Source organism: Alligator mississippiensis, chromosome 4, assembly GCF_030867095.1.
Source record: "Alligator mississippiensis isolate rAllMis1 chromosome 4, rAllMis1, whole genome shotgun sequence".
NCBI lineage: Eukaryota > Metazoa > Chordata > Crocodylia > Alligatoridae > Alligator > Alligator mississippiensis.
The window spans coordinates 201,369,578-201,396,665 of record NC_081827.1 but is presented as its reverse complement, the minus strand read 5'-3'; the positions used below and the strand labels follow the sequence as shown (position 1 = coordinate 201,396,665).

The following is a 27,088-nucleotide window of genomic DNA, read 5'->3' as shown; positions in this document are numbered from 1 at the left end:
GGATGGTGCGTGGCAGCCCCCTGTCCCCACCTGCCCGCACGTACCCCCTGGGGCCTTTTCAAGTACCCCTGGGGGTATGTGTACCCCCCCGGTTGACAACCCCTGCTCTAACAAGCTTCAATTCCAAGACTGAAGCTCTGCTTGGATACTGTAGCCCATCTAAGGGTATTGTCTACATGCCTTAATGTAAAGCTGTACAGAAGCACCCAAGTTAGCTCTAAATGGTAGCAAATTAGTCCAGGTAAAGCTGTTTATTTGGGCCCCTGAACTTGCTCAGGTATTTGCACAACTACCTTGTGCCATGGATACACACCCTAAGAGCACAGTAGGCTGTTTGCTAACATTCACAAATGTTCAGCGTACGCACTTTTGACTGAGAAGTGCTAGCTTCACATGTGAGTTATCTGAAAATGCTGTTTAGAACAGGGACCATTCGTTGCATATGCAATGCTTGGCATAACACATCCTAACATTTTACATGGGGGATTCTTGGCAATGCTGTAATAAAAACAGAATATAACAATACCTCTGCTAGATGTTATTGTGCCTGGAACATACAAGTGGAGTATATTTTGTGTGCTTGCTTGAACAAAACTTCAAGACTCTTGAGATGCACAGCTGATAGGAGTATGTCTGATTATTGCTTTCACCTCTTAACTAATTCACAGCTTGAAATGCAGCTCTTGTTCCTTGGGGCATCAGCTGAATTTGTCACACTTCAGAGGGACTTTGTCATCTTAACCCAATGAATGGATTATTTTCACCCATATAATACAGTTTTCATCTCCAGGACAGATATGCCAAATAGCTTTAACCCTTTCATGCTCTTTTAATGAGACAGTGGTTTGCCTTGATGATTAGAGGTTTGGCAGGACTACAAACCTTTTGATCTCGCATTACTGTCTGATTCAATTTTCCTCTCTCTATCAGCTAGTATGCTATGGTATAGTGTGCTTTGGCTAGTAGCATATAACTCTAACCTCCCCTTGGAAAAGGTAGTAACTATTGAGCCACAAGGCATCTTCCTCATCAACTAGACTCTCTGATTCCCTTACAAGAGGAATGAATAGTCATTGTAGATTCTCTTCCCACTGCACCAGCCTTCCCCTGGCTTCTCCTGCTTAGGTGTGGGGAATCAGCATTACTAGTTGTGTTGCTCACTGAGGGAAGGTGCTACAGCATTTCTCTTGTTCCTATCTGAAGAAACTCTTCTTCCTGACGTCTACCCTATCCAAAATCATTCCCCAGTATCTAGCTCTGAGACCTTTCCTCATTCTGTTTTACTTTCAGGAGAAAAAGCATTTGTGAGGGAACTGATCAACCCTAGTATGATACAATAAAAGTTAATGTAAAGAAGGGATGCACATCTTATCTTATTAATCTGTTTCAGAGAGTGATGTGTAAACAAACATGGCAATATAAAACCTGCGTCCACAGAATGAGAGGGGGGACTGCAGTACTTACTGACATGTAACAGATCAAGGAGTGGTTACAATACCCCTGCGGTTCTGTATGTAGGAGACATGTCCTACTTGCCCATTATGTACCTTTCACTTCACTCAGAGGTATTTTATCTGTTACAACCCTTGGCTAAGTTCCCTTAGGAAGAGCACCTTAGTGGTGAAAACCAGCCTGCTGTATTCAAACCAAGCTTTTTATCCCCTGTGACTTCAAGTCACCTGGGTCTGAGCAGAGTCTTGAAGGCAGCTTCTTGGACACCCTTTCAGGGAGCAACCTTCCTGAATGGTCCTGAGAAGTGAGGCCCCGTGGTTCAGCTACCACAGAGTCCAGGGCTGGGATATTTCCTCCCGGTCAATTCTTTCCATCAGCATGCCCTTCTTAGAGTTCTTGCCATGTCCGTACTGAAGTTTACAGTTTAGCTCTTTGGGGATTTTCTCTTCTACCCTATGTGGACTATAGGCACAAAAAGGCCTTTGCACTGGATAAGAGCCATTAGCAAGTAAATAATCTTTGTGATATGACTGGATGCTTCCTGATATCCCTTTTTCTTACGGTGACGCACCTATGAACTGGATCTCTGAACACAGGCGTGTTGATGCAGTCTGAGAGCAGAGTTGCGTTATACCATGAAATACACTGTCATGGGCATAATCATACAAACTTCAAAGGATTAAATGGGAAGTCTCTAGTTCACACAGGCAGATTTTCAAAGGCATTAAGTGATGCAGTGGTGTGATTATTCTAGCTTCCAAGATGGTGAAATATGTATTGGTCAGGAAGAAAATACTGTCTTGCTACCTGCAATTTGTCATTACAACAGCTATGAAGAAGACAGAATAAATGTAGGAAATCATGCTGAAGAGCTGCGTTGTCTAGTGCATGGGGTGTCAAACATGCCCCGCAGGCCAGATCCAGCCCACAGAGCCCCCTAACCTAGCCTGCAGTGCTGCCCCATTGACTCATATTTTGCACCAAACCGGCTCCATGCCCAGTGCCTGGGATGTGTGCCACCCACAGTGCTCACTGGGGCTGGGTCCCAGGCTGTGTTATCCATGGCATTTGCTGGTGTTGGTATTGGCTATACCAGCCTAGGCAGGTGCTCAGAGTGCTGAATCAGGCTTGCGGGCTAAGGTGGTGGGGGGATTGTGGGCCTGACCCAGCCCATGGACTGGCCCTCACGAGTTATCCAGTCTCTGGGGCCAAATAATTTGACATGCTTGGTTTAGTGGATGAAACAAGGAAGCCCATCTCTGTTACTAGCCCACTTAGTAACCCTTGGGAAAATCACTTACTCTTAGTGTTTCATTTACCTCCTCTGTAAAACTGAGACAAGTGCAGTTGGGGCACAGGATACACAGATAACTCTAAGGGCACTTTTACATGTGCTCTGGGGTGAGGGGGAGCGCTTTAATTAGGATGGCTCAGAGAGATGCTCCTAAAGTGCTGCAGCATCTTGTGTATCAGCATCCCCACGCTTCCAAATGGCGGTGGGGGGCACTTTAACTGAAGCTTGTCAAATGTCAAGTGCCCCCACCGCCATTTTGAAGCATGGGGATGCTGATACATGAGACGTGGGAGGCTGCTGGAGTGTGGTAATGACCATGCTCCACGAGACCCAATTTATCAAATTTGCTGCAATGCACTGTAACTACAGTATGTCAGAGCAGCCTCCCAGCACATCTACAAGCACCTGAAGGTTGCCCTCGGGTGGTCTCTGGGCAAATTTGAGTACCCTAAGGCCTTTTCTAACCTAAGATGGCTAGGTAGGGGCCAGAGTGCCAGTGGCAATAGCTTGAGAACAGCTTGCTTTTATTCGTGGATTGCCCCAGGTGCTGGGCAAGGACACAGTTAAATTAAGAGGACTCACAGATTCAGCTGAGTCAGCTTTGTGCCAATTACTGACCTCTCCCTGCTGGTAGAAACCTTGACTGTATATACTGGCAGGTTTAAGGTTTCTTCATGCCCCTAAGATGGTACCTCAGTGGCTAGACCAGAATCTTTCCTTTTTGGTATAATGCTCCAGAACTTGTACTAATATTAAATAATGTGTGCATATTCCTTTTAATTACTTTTCCACGCCATTTAACAAATGAACTTACCTTCCTTACAGCTCCAATCTGTTTGAAAATATAAGCCCAGTAACATCTTACCAAGTTGACCTAGCCATCTCAGCAGCTGTTGAAATTAGAGGGTAAGTGCTGATCTGAATTGAGCAAAAATATTGCCTCCTTCCCCTGTCTCCTTTTTTGCTCCCTTGATTTTTTGTTTTTTGTTTTTATTTCTCAAACTTCCTTTCAACTCTGCCTGTTTATGGTCTCAGTATGTGTTGAATGGTGTATAAATGAGAACAAAACATGGCTATCTTGTCAACTTTTGGTTTACAAATCATTTTCAGGGCACACCAAATTGATTACCCTAAGTCAGTTTTTAGAATGGGTCTTGGGCTTCAGTGTTTTTTGAAAATGTTTACCCTTCATTTGTACAGTGTATTAAAAAATTATAAATTAGTAAGTTACTCCATCTAAACAGGCTGCAAAATCACAGTTCAGACAAAAAATACAATTTTAATGACCTGGAATTTTCTTTGACTTTTAGCTTACGGTTGAAAAAAGCAAATCTAAAGTTATAGAATATCCATGAAGTTGTACTGACTTCTATAATGACTTCCTCTCTCTGTAATTTACAGAAAGCAAAGTAAAAAATATATGATCTTCCTAACCAGCTAGTCAGCACAAAATCCTTCTTTCCCAGAATATGTATATAATTTAATAACTCGGGGGGGGGGAGGGGTTGTTTTTTGGGTGGTTGTTTTTTTAGCCAAAAACAGCACAGAAATTCTTCAAATATATTCTGATTTTTTTCAGGGAAGAAGTTGTTTTCTGACACTGCTCACTCATTAACACTTAGCATGTTATTTAGCAAAGTTAGAATCACCTGCAGTGCCCTATTTTCTTTAATTCTCATCAGGAAGATGCTGCTTTACTCATTTTTTGTTTTCTTGATGCTGTTAAAACATCCTGCTTAAAAAAGAAGAAAAACTCACTGTGCACTGTCACCAGCTCTAATGTTTCAGATGCTGGTTAAGTTTAAGTACGACAAGTAGCTGTACTTACCAGATGTCCCTAAGTCTCACTAGGTATTTTTCACATAAGACCCTGCATTCATTGTTGTAATTAATGTTTTAATTTGATATAAATAACTGTAACTGAAAGAATGTTGATAATAGAATAATACTGTATAGCAAAGATGATCAACCATTTGGTACAGCAAATCCTCAGTTCAACTTCTGCATTTTCCAGTATGTAGCATGAAAACGTGAAGGCAGTCAGTCAATGTTTTATTTTTAAATACTTTGTACTTTTTGTTTTCTCAGATCTGTGTTTTAAAAGCATTAAGGTCATCTTTAGGAATTTGTCACATATTAGACTTAACTTTGGATAATTACTATTTGTTCACTGTTCAGCGTGTCGTCTCCTGATCACATCTTCCTCCCAATTGCAAACTGGCAACCCAAGGAGAATCCAGAGACAGAAGAAGATATAGGGCCTCTTGTTCAGCATATCTATGAGGTATTTAATTATTTTTCATTTGAGGTTCCCAGATATGGATGGCTAATAAGTAGCAAGATGAGAAGAAAGAAATACTTTCGCTGACATTTCCTATATACAGCAAACGCGCTTTTCTTCATCTTGGTGTTTAATAGGAATGTAATAATTTGCTACTGTGAGCCAGTCCATTAGTCTGTGCCTCCTTACAATTAATAGAGTTAACTGTACAGTGCTGTAGGGGTAGGAATTTGGAGGAACAAGGAATTCCCCAGTTTCTTTCATCAGTTACCTTATACGTAACAACTGCTCATGTTGTCACTGGCCCCTCAGATCTAGACAGATTATTTGGTACTGTGATATATCATGCAGCAGAGTATTCAGTCAAGTGACTAGTCACTATATACATTTTTCAGATAGTTTAGATGTACTTTCTCTATTGTGAGTCATTATTACAAAAGCTTTTTGCCTCAAAAATTGCTCTTGAAGAATCTGTTTTTAGAGATTTCATCTGCATTCAGTTCATTATGGTAATGAAATTATTCTAAGAGCTGTCTGAATGAAGATGGTTCAAGTTAATATACAGTTGATGCAGTACCACCTAACTAAAGAAACTGTGCTTGCCCTATATCTGATATACCATGTACATAACAAAAATATACAACATATGCCTGATTTCATGCAGGGTAGTACATTTTAAAAAAGGAATTTCTTGAAGGCCGAATAAAGAATCTTCCTTAACTTTATTCAAAAGAAACTTTCCTTTTTAGCAATTTATTAAAGGTAACTTACAGTTTAGCTTCTTAGAGGCTTTTTTTTAAATCTAAGTAATAGTGTCGATACTGTTTTACTGTCAGTTGTGGTAGGGAGGGGAATCCTTCCGATGCACCTTCATCCAAGTCTTAGTTCAAATTGTAGATTAGAAGCTCTAGCCTTTTAACAAAGAGGATAGTTTTCCAGTGTTTTTCTTTTCCTCACTAGCTGAGAAACAATGGTCCAAGTGCCTTTAGCAAGGTCATGATGACTCTTCAGTGGCCTTACAGGTATAACAACAATACCTTGCTGTATATTATCCAATATGAAATTGATGGACCCATGAACTGCACTTCAGATACAGAGATCAACCCATTGAAAATTAAGGTAAGCAAGGACTTTTCTGATGTTATGCTCTGAATGGAGTACTTTTTCTGTCTCTTGGCTGCACAAAATCTTGAAACAAGAAAAAGATTTTGCATTAGATCTGCTGAAGGTTATTTTACATTCTCAGCAGTTGCTATATTTTACAGTGTTTCAAAACTATTTTTCCTCCATTACTTTTATTTATTCTTCCTTTATTTTCCCCCTGTTATTTGCTAATTTACAGTGTCTTGCATAGGTAGAAGCCAGCTGGAAGGGTAGGTAGTAAGTGATTTCTCAACCAGAACTTCTATACAAAATGCTTTTTAACTCACGTCATAGTTTTCAGTCCAAAGCAATGGAATTTTACTTACCCTAGATTTAAATAGAAACATTTCAGACATACCTGTTTGGATTTCTGAGGGCTATTTTGTTATTGTTCCTTTATCTAATTTTTTTATCTAGGACCTAATCCAAAGCCCAGGGAGTTCAGTGGGAGTTTTTCGTTGACTTCAATGGATTTTGGAACAAACTAATAGTGTCACAAAAGTATGCAGACTTTGCAGAGTCCAGAACAAGATAATTTCCCTTTTTCATAAAAAAGACAAGACAAAGAAATGGCGGATAAGAAACAGCAGGTTAGAATATAATAAGGAAGCTGGAAGAAATGTTTTTAATAATGAGGTTGGAACAGGATGCAGTGGGCATTAGTAATTCCAAAAAAAATGGCAAGAATTCTTTGCCTACATATCCACAATGGACTAAGGCAGTGAGGCCCAATTGTTTTTTGTTGTTTTTTTTTTTTTATCAGGCATGCATGAATTAAGCCCCCTGCCCACCCCTGAGTGCTACCCCAATCCCCTTTCCCTCTGTAATCAGTGCTCTGCTTTCTGCTCCCTGCCCTGTGCTGCTCTGCTTTCTGCTCCCTGGCCTATCTCCTGCTATACTGCCTGCCCCCTCACTGATCCACTGGATGCCACAGATAGGGGCTGCTGTGCCATTTGTGGCGCACATGCCACAGGCTGGCCACCCCTGGACTAAGGTAAGATATTCTGTATGTGTTCTTTGCATGGAATACACTTTTATTCTTAGGAAGTAGGTTAGAAAATTTATATTAAATACATATATATTTGTCATCCATTTCCCCTATGTATTATGTAGTGAGGTGAATTCAAATCCACTTAAGAAATAAAAGGTAATTCTACATATATAAAGTTAATGGAAACTATCTTATTTGTCTTGTGTAAAATTTGGGAACAAAGTTCTGAGATTAGAAGAACTACTAAAGCCTTTAAATAGCATGGTGGAATCGCTTTATCTCCTTTAATAATGGATTTAGGTGGGATGGAGTATGTGTACCTGTATGCATTTAGAGTCTATATAGAGACTATATAACATAGTGAGTTGCTAATTTCTAAGAATATAAAATCTCTAAAGTACTGAGGGGAAACCCTTCAACGGGAAATTTCTTAAGCTGAAAGTTCTTTGTTGACAGAATCTGTTCTATCAGGCATGAAACCTCTGTTGACATTAGTTAATGGTCTGTTAGTTCAACTGGCTGATGTACTGCAAACAGTATGCAATGTTGGGAGTGTTTAGTTACGGGGAGACAGGGAATGGGTTGCTACTATGTGTTAAGTTTTATGTAGATTTCTGCATTAGTGATCTAGGAAGGCAGAGAGCAGTATGTTGTTTCAGTTTGAACATCTTGAAATCGCAAGTTAGAAAGGAACTTAGGGAGACTAGAAATACAGGCAGGCAAATAGGTTTCATTCTCTTGCATGTACTGGCAAATTCCAGACTAGAGCCAATGTGAGAGAAAGTATGGGTTTGCCTGTGCTTTGGAAAGTTTTTCTGATGAGCTCATTCTTTATTGCTTCATGACAATGCTTCAGGCATAACACCACTGAAGATAATTTTATAGTGGTTTCACTGTGCAGCTGATGAGGGCTTTATGGGGCGGGGAGTTGCTGTAGTGTCACAGTGAGAAAACAATCTTGCGTTTTGAAAAATCCATGTACACAATTGCTTTTTTGTTTTCTCTGAAACACACAAAGAGCAATCATTCAGAAAAGAGCTTGTGTAATACTGTCTAATAGCGTAGCCAACTATTGACTTGTAACTCAAGTTGTGTACATTTCCAGTTATAATCATTATTAGTAATAATTAATAAAGATCTCAAGATTTTTTTTGCAAGAGCAGAGAATTAGCCTGGCATGCTAGCTGAAGTCTGTTTTGGGCCACCTAACATTCCCTTGGCAGGGGTTCTGGTGGCGTTCTATGCCAAACTATGCTTTAATGCTGCTCTCTGCAGTCAAAATGGTCCTGTGTTCTATCCCCAAGGTGACCATCTGTCAGCAGTGGGTGTGAAATTATTCTTGTATACATTCTATTTAGTAGCTTGTAAAAACAGAGTACATAGTATATGCTGTTCATTAAACTGAGTCTTTCTTGATGCAATAGATTTCTACTCCTAAAGAAGATGAGAAGAATGAAACACTTCATGGGGAAGAAAGCCGTGACCATCACATCAGTCGAAGGGATATAACTGCCATTGAAGGAGATGTACATACTTTGGTAAGCTTTGTACTACCTTCTTGTAGTAATGTGTGTCTACAGTTGCATGTAGGACTTTTAATGGAAAGATGATAATAGAAGAAAGAAATAATGGCCACAAGCTAGCAGAGAGCAGATTTAGATTGGACATTAGGAAGAACTTCTTCACGGTTAGAGTGGCCAAGGTCTGGAACGGGCTCCCAAGGGAGGTGGTGCTCTCCCCTACCCTGGGGGTCTTCAAGAGGAGGTTAGATAGGCATCTAGCTGGGGTCATCTAGACCCAGCACTCTTTCCTGCTTATGCAGGGGGTCGGACTCGATGATCTATTGAGGTCCCTTCCGACCCTAACATCTATGAATCTATGAGAACGTTCAAAAAATTATATTGAAATAGGTTCTTAATTTTTTTTTCCTTAGTGTGTTTCTATTTTCAGTGGAACATTTCTTCCAGTACAATCAAGTAGATATTGTCTTAGTAAGTTATCTGCAGATGTGAAGCTTGTGCTATAAAAATAAACGATGGCTTCGATGTCCTTTTCAACAATTTCCATTTATTGCACTATTTTGTGGATTTAGAAGTTGGCCTATTGTGTGAGTGAGATGCAGGAAAGAGAATAACTGAGTAGAAGTGGAATAGGTGAACAAGGGCTGGATGTATCCTACTAGCTGAACTGTAGAGACATCAAAAAGTATATTTTTGTAATGGACTTTCTCTCTTTGGACCTTGTTTTATCTTCCAAACAAAAGCAGCTGAGAGAGTGAGATAACTCTGAGCAGCTGAATTCTCGAGGGAGCCACTGTCCATAGGAAATGTAGGGCAGTTTTTGTTTCTTTAGAAAAGGAATCAATTGTGCTAGCTGTTGAGGGAAAGAGAGTGGGGAACAGCATACGTAATAGCAGGTAGGGCTGTGCAAAGCTTCGGATCATGATTTGGGTTTGAAGATGATTCAGATGATACAGAGGCCAAATCTACGAATCCAGATTGAATCACTGGAAGCCTTAGGCCAGGGGTCAGCAACCCCCAGCACGCATACCAACCATGGCACGCAAGGCCATTTTGCTCGGCACACCACTGCCAGCCCAGGCTCTAAGCAGCTGCTCCCAGCAGGCAGCTGGGAGGCTGCAAGCCCTGCTACAAGAATACCAGACTCCATAGGCTGGCTGCAGCCAGGAGGCTGCAAACAGCTGCTCCGGGCTCTGTAGTATCAGCACTCCGGCACCTTCCAAGGTAGACGTTGTGGGTTTTTTCAGCACTCTGGCCAAAAAATGTTGCCTACCCCTGCTTTAGGCTTTCCGAATCGATTCAGAGCTTCCAAACTGATTCGGAAAAGATTTGGAGATTCGGCCATAGGGTATAATGGGGAATCAATGAAATATCTATAACTTTGTTGTCTTTTGGCTGATTCAGATGAAACTTGCAGGGATGGTGTCACAACCCAAGGGTGTGATTTTTTGTTTGTGTGTGCTTCGGCACTGCTAAATTATTTTCCCGCCATTTGTAGCTTTCTTTGCAGGGTGCATTTCTTCGTTGCAGCACAGAAATGCACGTTGCAAGGAGTTCCCGCCATTTGTATTTAAATTTGTGCCCCACTATTGGTCAGTTCTAAATTATTCCTACGTGGCGGCTAGCGATTGGCTTGCTGGCCGTATAAGAGGCTTGAGTGGTTTCTGCCCAAGTCGGAGAACTTTGAGCACGCTGCAGAGTGCCTCTAAGGAGATTTGACTTGCGGCTAGCTGATCGATAGACTGATCACCTATCGATTCTTCTCCCCGTCGCCGAACGATCCCTCGACATACCCTTCCCTGCGCGCAAAAGTTCCACGGAGCCTCGACAGCTTTGTGTGAGTGAATTAGAGTTCTGTCCGAGTCCTAAAACTAGGATTTAAGCGAAGTATTCCTGGAAACGTTCCAGCCTACACCGCGACCATCTTCGGTGTAAGTAAATAATCTTAAACAACCATTAAGCGTCCGTGCCTAATTCTAGCATGCCGCCTGCCTTCCCCAACCCGGCGTGTCCGGGCTCCTGGCCACAGCCCGCGGTGCACAAAAGGGCCTCGGATCGTTCCCGGCCCGCACAGATGGTAGTCTCTGATGAGAGCATGCCACCTGCCAAGTTTCAAGGTGATAGGTGCAAGGGTTTCTGGGAAACTGCACCTCAACATCCTGAAAGCAAAACTCATGTTGTGTGTGTGTGGGGTAAGCCACAGTGGGGTGAAAACTGCAGGGATGGTAGCCCCTGCTAAGGCCACAAAGCCTGCCAAGTTTCAAGGAGATTGGTGCAGGGGTTTGGGGAAAACTGAACCCCAAATTCTTGAAAGCAAAATTTGTGTCACGTGTATGTGTCACACTAGTTTCCCCACCGCCCCCGTGCCCCAAGACAGACATAGTTGCACAAGCACCCATGACATGAGTTTTGCTTGTCAGCAGCCAGAGGTGCAGGGTACCCAGAACCCCTGCACTTATCTCCTTGAAAGCTGGCAGACTTTGTGGCCTCAGCAGCGGCTAGCAGGCCTGCAGCTTTCACCTTGCTGTACCTTAACACACACACACAGTGTCACCCATGTCACAAGTTTTGCTTGTCCGCAGCTTGAGATAGGTGCAAGGGTTTGGGGGAAACTATATCTCAAGCTGCGGACAAGCAAAACTTGTGACATGGGTGACACTGTGTGTGTGTTAAGGTACAGCAAGGTGAAAGCTGCAGGCCTGCTAGCCGCTGCTGAGGCCACAAAGTCTGCCAGCTTTCAAGGAGATAAGTGCAGGGGTTCTGGGTACCCTGCACCTCTGGCTGCTGACAGGCAAAACTCGTGTCATGGGTGCTTGTGCAACTATGTCTGTCTTGGGGCACGGGGGCAGTGGGGAAACTAGTGTGACACATACACGTGACACGAATTTTGCTTTCAAGAATTTGGGGTTCAGTTTTCCCCAAACCCCTGCACCAATCTCCTTGAAACTTGGCAGGCTTTGTGGCCTCAGGAAGGGCTACTATCCCTGCAGTTTTCACCCCCTTGCGCCTTAACACACACAGTGTCACGTGGGTCATGAGTTTTGCTTGTCAGCAGTTTGAGGTACTGTTCCTCAGAAACTCCTGCACCTATCACCTTGAACCTTGGCCCGTGTAATGCTCTCAGCAGAGGCTACCATCCCTGCAAGTTTCATCTGAATCAGCCAAAAGACAACAAAGTTATAAGTACTTCTTTGATTTCCACGTTATACTCTATGGCTGAATCTCTGAATCAGCTCCGAATCTTCCAAAGCGATTCGGCCAAATCGAATTGGAAAAACGATTCAGATCTCCTAATTGAATCTTTGGCATCCAAATCAGCCAAATCCAAGTTGAATAGTGCCCTATTCACACAGGCCTAAAAGCAGGTAGTGACTCCAGGCTTATTTCATCCAGAGATGAGGAAGGAGCAAATGTAAAAGTAACCCAGGAGTTATAGTCCAGTGAGAAATCTTTTTGAAAGGATAAATCTAAAGACAGATTTAAATGCTTCAAAATCATGAAGTTGTGTATCCGCTTGTTACTCTTACCATTATTTGTCTTTTCCTCCATCCTTTTTTATTTTCTCGTGTTATCCTTGAATGTTGTGCCAAGCTTGCGATTAGATTCCCTCCTAAGGGTTTTGTGGAGCTTCTGGCTGGGCCAGTCTGCTCTTCAGCATCACTGATTAAAACTTTTGAGTGTCAGTGCTTGCTGTAGCTCTGAGGCTGCAAAAGCTGATTCCGAATTTGCCTTCCACATTAGAAAGAACTTTAAATGGCTTGAGACTGGGCAGCTGGTTTGTCAGTACGAGTGACTAAGATGGGGGAGTATGTCTCAAATTCGTGCTCTGTTCAAGATGCAGCATTGGGGTCTGAGAATGTAGACCTTAGAAGTCCTTAGACTCCTTCATATGGACACATTTTAAAGAAAAGAACCAAAGGAGGACCCTGATCTTAGTAAAAAAAAAAAAAAAAGAGTCTGGGAAGGGGGAAACAGGGATAAGCCTTTGATCAGAGGGGAAGACTGTGTGTGACAGTCTGAGTCTAAGTCTTCTTCAATAGGAGCACCAAACTCCCCCAGTTACCAAGTTCTCTGAAATGGCAAGAACTTTTCATTTGGTTTCTCTCTTCCAGTTTCCAAAAGTTCTGGTTTCTGTTAGCATTGGGCATTTTCAGGAAGACAGACTAAGCTGGTGTCTATGCGAAGTATAAGATGCACTTGGTACCTGCAAGACCCCCAGTAGTAAATATACCTTACTTAGAACATGAAGAAATACAGAATAGTTAATATATTTATGATAATAGGAAGTGGGGCCACAATCACTTCATTCAGGAGGTGAAAGAGCAAATGGAAAAGGAATCCAGGAACTCAGTATGCCAGGTGACTGACTGACAGTGATGAAATCAAGGATGCAGTGTTTGAGTGACAAAAATATGTTGCCAACTTGTTCTTGCCTTCTTCTGTTTCTCTCCTGCAGTGACGCCTCATGTCTATAGCAATATATTGGCATAGCTATAGTTTTAAATGTTAGGTCAAAAATGTTAAAACGATGTAGCCTCATTTTATTCCTCTTTCTTTTAGAAATGCTAATGATCTAAACCAGCTTCAAGTAGGCCAGGGCCTACAGACCAAGATGGCTACACTCTGTGGGGGTGGCTCCTAGGATTTCCTTGCTGCCTCAGCTGTGGGAAAGGGGCAGCAGTGGGAAAGGAGGCTGCCAAGACCTCCAGGCCATGTTAGCTACTCAGGAGATGTGTGAAGTTGGATAGCCCTGATCTAAACCCATTAGTTAACACCAGATGCTAATGGAAAATAAGAAGTGGGTTAATCCAGGCTAGGAAAGCCATCCAAATAGTTAATTTCTTTTGAATTTCTTACTGATGGGATTCCTCAAGCCTATTGAAGAAGGTCATCCAGCAGCACTAGATATAGGTTGCAACTGTGGCAGTGGGGAGGAGATGCAGGGCAGCCCCTGCATTGGCTCTGGGCAGCCACAGGGAGAAGGGCCCAGCAGCAGCAAGGGAGAGGTGGTCATGTCCTGCTTTTTACCTCTCCCCACAGCAGCTTCTGTCTGGCTGCTGCCTCTCATTGTGGCCAGGGCGGGCGGGTCCAGAGGGGGCACTGTAGGGACCCTGATCTCCCATGCAAGGTAGGCTGGGCCTAGGGCTGTGCACTCAACCTGGGGCTCGGGCCCTGCAGGCGCAGGTTGCAGGGCCAGTCTCCATAAGGCTGGGGATAGGGTGGTGGTAGCTGGAAGGGACCAGTGATGGTAGCAGACTGCTGGGGCTTCTGGGAAATTGAGTCTGGCTCTGGTTCTGTTCCAGCCCCACTGCATGCCCGGGGGCAGCAGGATGTGTCATGGGCTAGATGGCACCTGGGCCAGGCAGGACCGAGGAACCGACCGTGGGCCCGACGAAGTCCCTCTGTGTGTTGGATCCAGCCCTCTGGCCATATTTTACCCACCCCTACATTACACAGTTCTGAACTCAGCCCTGAGACTTATTTCGGATCACTGCATATCTTACTCAAGTGTACCTCTGTAATGCATAGCCTTTACCATCAGATGATTCTTATCAGGATACGTAGTGGTTTTACGTTTGTTAACCTCAAAATAAACAAATACATGAATAAAATCACATTCTTTTACTTGTTGGTTTGCACGCATAGCAAAAGTGTTGCAGTTTACAGTGCATTTCCCCCTCAATTTTGTGCGATTTGTGGCATTTTTTGGCACATTTAAATATAGTGATAAAGAACTATATCTGCATTTATCATAGTGTGAGACTAATTAAAATGCATGTGACCTGTTTCTTTTTTGCATATAGGGCTGTGGAACTGCTGAATGTTTGAAGATAGTCTGTCAAGTTGGACGCCTGGAGAGGGGAAAGACTGCAATATTATATTTAAAATCCCGCCTATGGACCCAAACCTTTATGAATGTGAGTATCTACCCAGTTTCTCCCAACTTCTGAATTACGTGAAGACCTTTTATACCCAATGTGCGTTCACCATTTTTTTCCACAGAAAGAAAATCAGAATCATTCATATTCTCTTAAGTCATCAGCTTCATTCAGTGTGATAGAGTTCCCCTATAAGAACCTTTCGTTTGAAGATATTCACAATTCTACAATAGTAAGTATTGTTATGTATGGTTAAATCCAATGTATGTAAATGGCAAAACGAAGTATGTAAAAATCAGTGTCCTTGTTCTGCTTGTGAGTATTTAGTAACTGTTGACTCTTTTGTCATTTATTGTAACGTTGCTTTTAATGAACACTTTCTTTTATGTTTGAACTATTTTACATGTACATATTTTACATGTACAATTAAGAACAAAACAAAATCTTTGTATTCTAAAAGTCCAGCAGTTCTTGCTTTTTGGCATGCAAACTTTTACAGCAGTCATGTGCAGATATTTTGTTCAGTGGATAGGAAGTGCTGTCCTGAATCTCTCCAGATTAGATTGCTGAGTAAATTTGTCACTGTTCAGAACTAAAAAAAAGTACAATATCTTGTGACCCAGTTGGTCCAATAAGAAAACCAGGATGGGTACATTTTTCAGTTTGAAAAGCCCTGAGGTATAGATATTGGACACTATACCAGTAGTGGTAGTATTGGAATAACTTAATTTGTACTATAGTAATGCAAAGGAAATAGACCAGCACCCCATTTTGTTAGGTACTGTATAAACATGAAAGAAACAGATGATCTTAAAGAGTTTACAATATATGTATGCTAGTAAACAGCAAGTGGTTATAGAGGCAAGGACACAAAAGGAAGTAATAAAACAATGTTGTTTAGCATGACAGAGATGGCAAGCACACCAGTTGTCTAAATGTCAAATTTTTTGTAGGCATCATGCAAGAAGAGAACTTAAGGTGTGGTTTGAAGAGGGACAGGGGTGTGACTAACTTGTAGAATTCAGCTTCTAAAATTTACTAGTGCTCCTTCCCCCTCTCTGCCACACACTTCCTAAATCCTGTACTTTTGGATTTGTTTTGCAAAGGGAACATCTATTTAAAAAAAGACGTTTCAAAAACAATGTTAACAACTCTCAAATATTCCTAACATTGTACTTTTGTTCTGAAAAATGACAAGCATGTAGAAACATATAGTTCTAGTAATGGATAATGCAACTACTGTAAACTGGGGTTGGAAAAGCCTTTATACTGCTTTGTATTCTCCATCAATCTAACAACAATCTCTCTCATGGGTGATTTTTAGGGCTTATTTTAAATATTATAGGTTGAACAGTTTGTTTTGAATCTATATAACTTGCATGCATTTCATTGTTCTGTAAAAACATGATTGTGATTTATCATTGTTTTTCATTAGGTTACCACAAATATTTTATGGGGCATTCAGCCACAGCCCATGCCAGTGCCCGTATGGGTTATCATTTTGGCTGTCCTAGCAGGATTATTGCTCTTGGGTCTTCTAGTCTTTGTAATGCACAGGGTAAGCATTATATTTGTCTAAAAAGCATTTCCTAGTTGCATATTATTTTCACTGTAACTTTTTTACTGGGAATTTGAATCAAAGTTGCCTGAATTTGTTGATCTTGTGGTAAACTTACAAAGTCCATCCATTATCCTTAGAATTGGGGAGAGGGGAGAGTGCAATGAAGATTTGTGGGTGTGGTTTTTTTGGACAGGTTGAGTTCATTTAAATTTTTTGATTAGTATTTCCTGGGTTTGAAAAATGGTCAAAAACTAGAAAATAGATAGAAGTGGGGGGGTGGGGTCCTAAGTGACTGTTTCATTATCACATCCAATAATTCAGAAATGGCTTTTATATTATACAAATATTATTTTCCAAATACATGCCCATAATCCCATTTAATTGTTTTCCAAATTACAGATGGGTTTCTTCAAACGTGTGCGACCACCTCAGGAAGAACAAGAAAGAGAACAGCTGCAACCCCATGAAAATGGGGAAGGGACATCAGAGGCTTAAACAGAGTTTTATCTGTGTAACAGACATACTGAAACTTTAAAATGCCAGCATTTTTGTTACGAATTTTTATTTCCTCCTAAGGAAAAAACACTTCATGACTGCACTGTTGATATCTTTTTGGCATTGGGAATAGCCAAAATAAGCGCAATATATTTCAAATCTCCCTTATATTAATCATGTCCACGCATGACTAACGCATATGCACTGATTTTGTGAGTGAAAATTATAAGTGATGTTTAGTGCCATGATTTTGCTTATCAGATTTTGGGACAGCGTTCTCTACAAATCAGCAACTTCCATAGTTCCGATTAATTATGCTTTATTTTGATGGATCATTTTAATATTCATACACTACATTTAGTTTCCAAGTCTTTGATGGCTAGCAGCACAAAAATTAGTATAACTTGTTTTATGACTCTTTACCTTGAAGGCAAGTGTTTTATTTTTCTTTTCCCTTTTGTCTCTACTACTTATTTCCCCTCCACACCTCCCATCAAAAACCGAGAATGGAAGTAATCTGTGAGATTTGTTACCATTTGCCATCTTCTCTACATGCTGGTCTCTGTGCATGGAGTTGAGGGTCAGCTGCTTCCACAGGATCATTTTACCCTTGCACATGCACTCAGTCTCTCATGCTTTATATTTCATAAAAGTTTCTCCAGAGGCCCAAGTTCACCTTGAAAGGATATGGTAGGCAACTGACCTAGATGTAGGGGACAAAAGACTGGGAGTGAAGCTTCTGGGCTCCATGGAAGCTTTCAGGCCAGGATCATATGCTTTCATGTTCAATTATGATGCCCATGAAGCCCGGGTCAGGACAGCTGCCATCTGAAGGGGCAGGAAAGGTTTGTGCTACTATGTATCTACAAAAGCACTGGATGCTATTGGACAGTGGAGTAAGGCCTCCAAGGGCTATAGGTGCACAAAGGCATAGTTAACTTCCAGGCAAACCTGATGAACATATTTAGGGTCCCTACAGGATTTGAAGGCAAATTCCAGTCCCTTAAACAATATAGTCCAAAGTTTGTGATGAGGCTAAAGGAAACTGTTATAGCTCCCCAGTTTCTGGCTGATTCGGTTTCAGAGCAAGTTAGAGCACTACAGAAGATACTTGAACCTATACCATCTGGCAGTATACCAAAAGGACCATCTGCCAGGCAAGAGTATCCAGATCATACTCTTTATTTTCTATCCCTGCCATGCTGCTCACTGTGGGGAGTTCTTAACTGGTAGAGCAAAAGTCCAGAAAAATACTTGTTTTTTTTCACCCCCTCCACTCATCTGTCTCATTTAATTTCTATTTTGCATAAAATCTAGACTTCAGAGTCCCAACAAAGATACCTAGCATTTTCTGTTATGCGCTTTGAATCGTACATATGTTACAGTTAGATCTTTAGTAAATTAAGGTCTTTTAGGGATTAAACTAGTTTTCTTTTATTCTCTTAATATTGGTGCAGTAAGTTTGGGTCTCTTCTAGATGGAGATAGTACTCATCACTGAGTTAGCGATCCAGATACTGTGGAGAAACTATAACTATAGAGACATTTGTATTACTATAACTGCATAACAGGGAGTTGACGCGCGTGTGTGTGTGTGTGTGTGTGTGTGTGTGGTAGGGAGGGCTGAAGACAGGTTTTTTCTGTGTGTGTTTTTGGATTTGGGGGAGGCTGTTTTGGGGGGGGGGGGGGGGGGGGCGTTAATCCTACATAGTTACCTTGGTACAAACCCTAGTGTGGATGTTGTTAAACTAGTATAAAGGCACCCTATGCTATAACAGCTTATTCTTCCCTTATGGAATAAGCTATGTGAATATAAATTCCATAACTGCATTTATAAAATGAGGGAGTTGGATCTACTTTAATAGTATAATTAAAGCAGTAAAAATGTTGTGCATAGATGAGACTCTGAAGTAACAGCAAGGACAAAAGTTTTGTCATGCATTACGGTTTGCTCAAAGCAGCATGTCTACCATAGGTACCACCATGACTATGGAGCCTGTTTTGCTGCAGGTTATCTAAAATTATCAAGTTGTTGCGTTTTAACTTTCTTCATAGTACCTAATCTCTAAGAGAACAGAACTGACTTTCACTCTTAAGCATTTCTTCTTAACTGTACCATAACTATTTCAGTTATTACTGAAACATTATGAAGTTTGTAAGAGGTCAATTTGTATATCTGGTGGCTTGCTTATTTATCCATATATGTATCACTATTTAGACAGCTTTTTTAGTTTATAATAAGGTCATAGAGTGAAATCTTACACATGTGGTGGCATGTTTCATGAAGAGCACAAATATTTAGTGAGATCAAGATTTCATCCACAGCCTTTAATTTTAGGCATTGTTACAGTAATCATACAGAAATAATCAGGAGCTAAACCTCACTGTGTTCTTGAAAGATGAAAAGTATGAAAGATTACTTTTTATTCATTATAGCTTCTGTTGCTTAATTGAAGCTTGTACGTGCACTTGTATCAATCTTTACTTTTCCATAGGAAATGTACATTCAGAAGGACCACTTGGATCCATCCAGTCTTAACCCTGTACTAAGTACAGACATTGAGGAAGATGGAACATTGGGCTGATTCTGCAAAGCTTGTGCTTCAAGCACGAGTCAATAGCAGAGTCAATAGGACTACTCATGTACCTAATATTTAGCACAGGATTGATACCATTACGGGAAGAGACAAAAGCATGGTTTACCTAACTCCTTTACCTCATTTGGGAGGTACAAGAGAGCCCTGTTAACAATTAACTATACCCTGATTTTTTACTGTGGCAACTGGAGGGTATGTAGTTCTACTGCATTTGAGGTACTGAGGCGGTACTTCGGCATACCTGCTGTAACTAGAAAATTTCATTTGTATTGAAATTATATAAAGTAAGACTTTCTAAAATATTATTTTTATTTCCTTATATTTTTGAAGGAATAAAAGCAAATAATTGTTTTCTCTATTTGATTTAAAAACATGTAGTCCATTAATATTAAGTGTGATTATTAAGAAAATCATGTACAGCTGCAGTGTGCAATTTAATTTTTATATATATATATATATATATATATATATATATATATATAGTGTGTGTGTGTAAAAGACATGTAGGCCCCAGTTCACACATGACTTACGCACATACTCAGAGTTAATCATGTGCTTATAAAATATCCTGAACAGAAGTGTTTACCTGAACTTTTTTTACAGTCCAGATTTGATAATAATAGATAACAGAATTGATGTGCACTTGTATTACAATATATTTGGTAGTGGCTTGCAAGCACTGCTGTATTTTTCTAGAAAATATTTTATAGTGTCACCAGATTTAGCTTTTAAAAATACAGTATTTTTGTATTAAATGAATGCCCTAACTAAAGTGTTGTGCATAAAATGCATTTTGCTAGCATTAAAGAAATTGCAAAATAGTGACATATAATTGACTTAATCCTCCTTTGAGAAAATCACATTTCATAAGTCCCTCTTCAGATATGAGCCAGCAATTTATATGATTTTTAGCCTCCTAAAAGGGCCTTTTAAACTTCTAGATATTTTTATAATTAAAATATGAATTATATAACTATTCCAGATTTCTTTATTGCAGCATCTCATGGTGTATTTTGAAACATTAAGATTTATATTACAAAATGTTTATTATCTGGTACTATATTTTACAAGAATTATAATATTTTAACTTATTTTAGGTTTAAATTTACCTTTTAAGAAACATTTCCATTCCTTTAATGGATATATCTGTTGCTTAACTGTAAGTGAGAGGCCAAATACTGGATGCTTATATCAAAAATCAAAATCTTTGATATGTGTTGCCAATGTCAAGTTTAGGTCTATAGATCTGAATTTTCTTATCCTCCTATTCTTTACAGTTATGTATGAATAAGGGATCTTGGTGCTTTTGAAAGCTAGGAAACACATTAGTAAACTTTCTTAACAATTTTTTTCCTCTTTATATATAGACAAGATTTAAACCTGAATAGATGTTTTAACATTAGTTATTTCTAAATCTGTCTTCTCTGTTTCTAACATTTCTCAGATGAATTCTCTTGAGTATCTTTGAAAGTATTTTAGCTGGAGTCAAAGGATTTGTTGGTGCTTTTGAATTGTTCTCTTTACTAATATGTATTTAGCTTTGTAAGCGTGGACCTTTACAGGCAAACAGGCGTTAAAGTCTACTACTATGTCAGAGAGATGAAGAAGACTTTTACCATAGCTTTTCTAAATGGTGAGAGAGAAATTATGTAATGTTTTGTCATGGAGCTTGTGTTCATCCCAGAAGGGTCTGTGGAATATTATTGGTGAACACTCTCAAATGGTGGTCCAAGAATAGCACTTGCCTAGGCAACATGTAGTCAACTGTCTCCATTCCAGAAGAAAGCGTGTTCCAAAGTCTTAATGTTAGTAGATTTTCCTTTTAACTGGGTTTTGAATCAGTCCCCTCAAGTGCATGTCAGCTGCCTATTAATGGAAAAACTCTGGAATTCCATGACAGAAAGATGGCAAGCCAAAACGAAAGGTGCCAGTTTTACAACAATGCTTTGATGTCCTCTTATTGTGAAGATAATGACTTATTTTGTATACCAGCTGGAGAACTGAGGAAGAAAAGCTTGTGCTTTGTTTTCTATGGTCTTCTACTACAAAAAAATTCAGTATTTGTTCATTTTAGGGCAAAAATTTGGGAGTGAAAGAGATTGAGCTCCCACAATCCCACTGACTCTAATGGCATCTGAATGCTTGGTACTGAGTTGCTAGTTTTTAATTCTCAAGTGCAATATAACATCATCAAGTCTAATTCACTACCAAGTTATTTTTAAGTTAAGTAGGACCTAATATAAGGGGTCATGTAGCATTTGTTGGCATAAGGTGATTGATATTTTTAAGGACATTTACAAAGCAAGTGTATTAAGTTGAGTCAATACATGAGTGCTGTAGAAAGTGTTTTGATCACCCACATTGGGTGAGACATACTGGGTATTTATACAAGTGCTTTGGGAGTTTGGAGGGGGGGGGGGGCACTTTAATTAGAGCAGCTCTCAGAGCCCTTTAATTAAAGTGCCTGGAGCAATACGTGTATCAGAGTCCCTGTGCTGAAAAATGGCAGTGGAGGTGCTTTAACTAAAGCTCATTCAATGAGCTTTAGTTAAAGCACCTCTGCTGACATTTTTTAGCACAGGGATGCTGATACACGTGAAGCTGGGGCCTTCTGCAGTGCAGTAATTACCATGCTTCAGCAAATTGGATTAATTGAGTTTGCTCTGACACATTGTAATTACAGTGCATTGGAGCAGCCTCACTGCACGTGTATACATGCCCACTGAGTGTATTTTCTAGAGTGTATCAGTTGCTAACTCAGTGGTTTGGGAAATAAGAATTGGTTCAATATTTTTCTTTAAGTGCAGTTTGGAAATTTGACAAGCAACTGTACAACTGTGGGTTTGACTTTATAGTGCTAATACTGTCTCATGCCTATCTCTCTTGTATCTTCAGAGTATTTTTTCCAAAACAAGTTTAAAACTTAATATTTGCAAAGGAAATCTAAGCTTACATATATTGGTCTTGTAAAAATATTTGCATTAATGTTGAATAACTTGACACTTGACTTTTGTAAAGTAAATAAAAATTTAATGTAGCAATTGAGCCTGCAACGAGAAAGTTGAGTGGCTCTTTCTGATTCAAAAAGGAAATATAGATTTCTTATGACACCTGTTTAATTTAGAGAGGAAAGGAGTTTTTACGTGCAATTTGGCACTGCATTAAATTAGTGCACCATTGTCCTCACAAGCAGAAAATTAACTTACTAATAATGCTGCTACAAATTTGGTTTTCTTATCCATGGGATAAATATATTCCTAAATCAAGTAGAGATATTTTTATCAGTTACCAAATTATTTCAGGGAGCCTTACCATACACTTAGAGAACCATATTCATTTTCGGTCACCTTATTTTTATTAAAATATAAATCTTACAAAGTAATTATCTGTATATTGTAGTACAGAGCACTGAATTGGCATCAGAAAAAACTAACAAGCCATGGTTATTTTTGTTTAAACTCAGTTTAATCCTAAAAGTTCACCAACACCTTAAAATATTAAATGATGAATTGGGTAAATATATTCACTCTCAGACTTATTGTAAAATACTATTGATTGGATAAATAGATTGAAAAATCTTATTGTAAATATTAGGTTGATTTTGGTTTGTAGAGTTTTGGAATAAAATACCTCTAAATAAAAGATCTTCTCTGAATTCTTTGAAAGCAATATGCATTTTTAAAATACATGTTGCCAATAGAAATGTTCCCAAATAGTTGCTTGCAGCCAACAGGAATCTATTGAATATTAAGGAGCATACATCACACAAATCACACCTTGTCAGCTAAACTTGCACAACAAATTAACTTGTGCCAGAGGACTTGTTACTACATTGCAGGAAAAGAAGAGATGGTTGCAGACTGTTTACTCTTGTCACTGGATGACAGCCATTGCTCAGTACCAAAAAATACCTGCAGGGATTCCATGCATATTATAGAATTGACAGAAAGTAGTTATTTTTTTTCCCTCTTTTCTTAATGCTTAAAGTTATAAAGGGAAAGAAGAGGGTTTATTAATGGGAAGAGGGTTTATTTTCTAGCTGTACCTATTAGAATATTTTTTGTACCTGATTATTTTTATATTTGAATAATTAATAGATACCAAAGGTAATTTTAGTTTTAAAAATTCAATAGTTTTTGCTGTTTTTCAATAAGCTTAGAATGCCAGAAAGTCAAAATTAAAAAACTACTACTGTATTTTTACAGAGCACAAATCGGGGATTTCAGTCATCCCTACCCGATGCAGTATGTGCAAGTGTTGTGTGCTTGTAGAGTGCAAAGTGCATACATACCACTTGGGTGCTGTAGCATTTTTAGGGACCAGTCTTGCAAACTTGTGCAGTACTACAGGTAGCTTATAATTCTGAGTAATTCCATTGTCAGGATTTTAATGAGTCTTCTCTTCTGCTTCTACTGAAAACCATGAAAAATGCATGTTGCCTGTGGTGGAAATAAGTTGGCTATGCACAACATCCACATTTTCCAAAACAAATAGTGGCTAACTACTAACTGGGGAAAATTGTAAAAAAGGAGTCTAGGATCTGCAAAACTGACCTACTGTAAACAGTCTCAAAAAGTTAAGAAGTTTTGGATGTTCTTTATGCTCCACACCAAATATATATGTGGGAACACTCATTGCAACAGCAGAAATATAACTGTTTGTGGAGCCAAAGGTCCAAAGGTGATCATGTGTTTTGTTTGGTAAAGGACAGTCTCTTTTAGTTAGCAATATACAGGATATTATATACAGTTTAGCTTTTCTAGTAAGCTAAGCTCCGTGGAGCTCATGGGAATCTGGCTCTGTGCCTCCACTTGCCACTCCCAGCTAGAGTGCCAGGAGCACCACGTGAAGAGACAGAGCTGGCCCAGCCTGATGGCATGGGACTTCCTGCAGCTCCTGGCACTCTGGCGCACCACCACACTGGGCCAGACTGGCTTCATGCTGCACCGTGCGAGTCCTAGCATTGCAGCTGAGAACCGCATGCTGCCAGGAGGCGACCGTGCCAGGCTGGCCCAGCCCCATGCCATACCACATGGGTCCCAGCCATGCAATAGGGAACTGCATACTGCTGGGCTGGCCTGGGCTGGCTCTGTGCAGCATGGAGTCAGTCTAGCCTGGCCCATGCTCTCTCAGCAGCATGCAGTTGATAGCTTGAAAAAGGTATTTAGAGGTTTGCTTTTTAGGTATTGGTTTATAGGTATATCTAATATAATAAAGGCGTCAACCTGTCTGTCTGTAAGTAACACTCCAAGCCAACTGTGTGTGCGTACACCAATTGGCTGCAAGGGCCTGGAGTGTTATGGACAGAGGGAGCGAGGGGGCCATCGTACCACTCCTCCCCGCCGCCCCCCACCCCCAACAACAGCTAGCAGGGAGGGGGAGGTGGTGGGGAAGAGGGGAGGGAAGGAGGGGAGCAGGAAGGGGAAGTGGGCATTTCCGGGTGGCAGTGCCCCCCTGCCCCCACCGTGCCTCCCCCCCACTCCCACTGCCACCGCCACCCAGCCCTGACAACAGCTGGCAGAGACAGGGAGGTGGCAGGGAAAGGGGGCATGTTGCATGCTGCCGGGTGCTGGTAGGCACTGCTGCTTGCAATCCCCTGCCCCCCGTGCCCCGTTCCTGGAAGCTGCCACCAGCACAAGATGGAGCGACCAGGGGTGGGGGGTGTATGGGGCTGGATGTGGTGGGGCGGGGGATAAGGTAGCACCAGCTCACAAGGCCCCAGAGTGGGGGGGCTGGAGTTTTCTGGTTTTGGGGGAACGACCAAATTAAGACACCAGAAAAGCCCCAAATTAGGCGGCGGGCATACAATAGGTTTATGAAAATGGGATATTGGCTGACAACACAGGACGTGGACAGTGTGACGATCACAGAGAGAGACCAATTGGTTACAGCCACGGATGAAGAGTCATCAGGAGGGAAGGAGAATACAAAAGCAGAGACCTGAGAGTAACAGGGTCCCTCCCCATCCTTATCATTTGCCTGGGCTCTCCTCCATGTCCTCCTCTGAGAGAGGTTCCTGTCCCCACCTATGGGAGGGGTCCCTGAGGCCACCATGGACAGAGGGCACACCACCAGCCTGTCTCATCCACCCCATGGGTGGGGAGAGGCTTCAGCATCCCACTTCCAGCCTACTTACATCTGACACCTAAGAGAGAGCCTTCACAGTGAAGCCTGCATCTTGGCCAGATGTTTCTTGACTCAGTTCAGCAGTTGAAACTTCACCATGTCCAGCTCTGAAAAAAAGAGACAAATTGGAGAGTCTGGAGGAAAGCAAAAACATGATTAGGAAGTTTAATGTGTTTTGAGGACAGGTTAGAAGAATTAGGATTCTTTAGTCTAGAGAAGACCAAAGGGTTATTTAATAGAAGTCTTAAAATACAAAAAGAGTTGCTATAAGGATGATGGTGATCATTTTTTTTTTTTTTTGCGACAACGGGTGACAGGTAATAACAGGCTTAAATTACAACAAGGAAGATTTAGATTCAACAACACGAAGAATTTTCTCTGAGAACAGTTAACATTGGAACAGATTTCCTGGAGAGGTGGACTATCTGTCACTTGAAATTTTAAAGAGCAGGTTAGACCAGGGACGGGCAATTACTTCAGCTGGAGGACTGCATAATGAATTCTGTTGAGCTGTCAAGGGTGGCATGCATAGCCCTGCCCCTTGGCAGTTGCCCCACCCCCTAGTCACCATCTTGGGACCAGAAGTCCCACCCCAAACCCCTGACCTTTGCCAGAAGTCCCTCCCCTTGCCCCAGAAGTATTCCTTTTGGGAGGGGAGGGGGACTGCCATATTGGAACAAGGAAAAAACAAATCGTACACTAAAAAAATCAAACACTTACTATAACGTTTTATTTTTTTAAATATTTCTGTTTGAATAGTGTATATAGAGGTGGTTGCATAATATCTCAAAATAGTCTTACTCTGGTATATTGTGTTTAGGGGAGCAAGGGGGGGTAGGTTGTGTGGGAGGGATGTGGGTATGGTGGGTGGGATGTGTGGGGGGGTGTGGGGAATGCTGGGTGTATGTGTGCGTGTCAGCCCATCCTGTTCTTTCCCGGCAGCACACAGTTTCCCCCTGCATGGCTGGGGCCCACACAGTGCAGCATGGATGGGACAGGCCTGGTCGGACTGACTCTGTGCTGGGCCACATGGGTTCTGGCCATGCAGTGAGGAACCGCATGCTACTGAGATGGGCTGGGCCGGGTTGGCCCTGTGCTGTGCCACGTGGGTCCTGGCCCTGCAGTCAGGAACCTTTGTTAGCTCTGGATTTAGAACCCAGATGCCTTGTTCCGGGGGGGGGACCAAGGCAGACTACTAGGGAAACCCACTGGATACCTTCTCCCTGTTCAACACTGAACTGTTTATGACTACTTTCAAACATGATTGTCCAACCAATCATGCAGCTGCCTTTACAGTGTTTCACCTAAACTGAATTTCTATAGAGTTTCAAAGAAGAGTGTAAAAAGCCTCACCAAACTTGATTTAGGTCACATCCACTGCTTCCCCTTCCATCCATGGGCATGTCCACACATGCAAGCATGTGTGCTTGCAGCAGCTCAAATAGAAGTGGTGCAAATTTAACTGAGGCTTTTTGCCTCTGCACATGTGCTTGGACATGCACTTTCTTGTGGAGCAAACTATGCCACTTGGGACAAAATAACCCTGCCTGGCTCCTTCCGGATCTGCAGCCACAGGAGCTAGAGCCTGGGGCCAGCACCTGTGCTGTCCCCAGCAGTATAAAAAGCTGCCCTGTTTCATAGATTCATAGATGTTAGGGTCGGAAGGGACCTCAATAGATCATCGAGTCTGACCCCCTGCATAGGCAGGAAAGAGTGCTGGGTCTAGATGACCCCAGCTAGATGCCTATCT

At 41.2% G+C, this 27,088-nt stretch overlaps 1 protein-coding gene across 1 annotated transcript in view; it reads left to right on the top strand.

The window, feature by feature from the left end:
* The window catches only part of ITGAV (integrin subunit alpha V), a 79,925-nt gene extending 61,863 nt beyond the window's left edge, over positions 1-18,062 (top strand). The window contains exons 23-30 of the mRNA XM_006275625.4: positions 3,572-3,652; positions 4,925-5,030; positions 5,988-6,146; positions 8,586-8,699; positions 14,486-14,599; positions 14,685-14,792; positions 15,996-16,118; positions 16,521-18,062. Coding sequence (XP_006275687.1) covers positions 3,572-3,652; positions 4,925-5,030; positions 5,988-6,146; positions 8,586-8,699; positions 14,486-14,599; positions 14,685-14,792; positions 15,996-16,118; positions 16,521-16,616 — 901 coding nt within the window. The 3' untranslated portion in view covers positions 16,617-18,062. The remainder of the gene's footprint in view (positions 1-3,571; positions 3,653-4,924; positions 5,031-5,987; positions 6,147-8,585; positions 8,700-14,485; positions 14,600-14,684; positions 14,793-15,995; positions 16,119-16,520) is intronic.
* Positions 18,063-27,088: the final 9,026 nt, after the last annotated feature.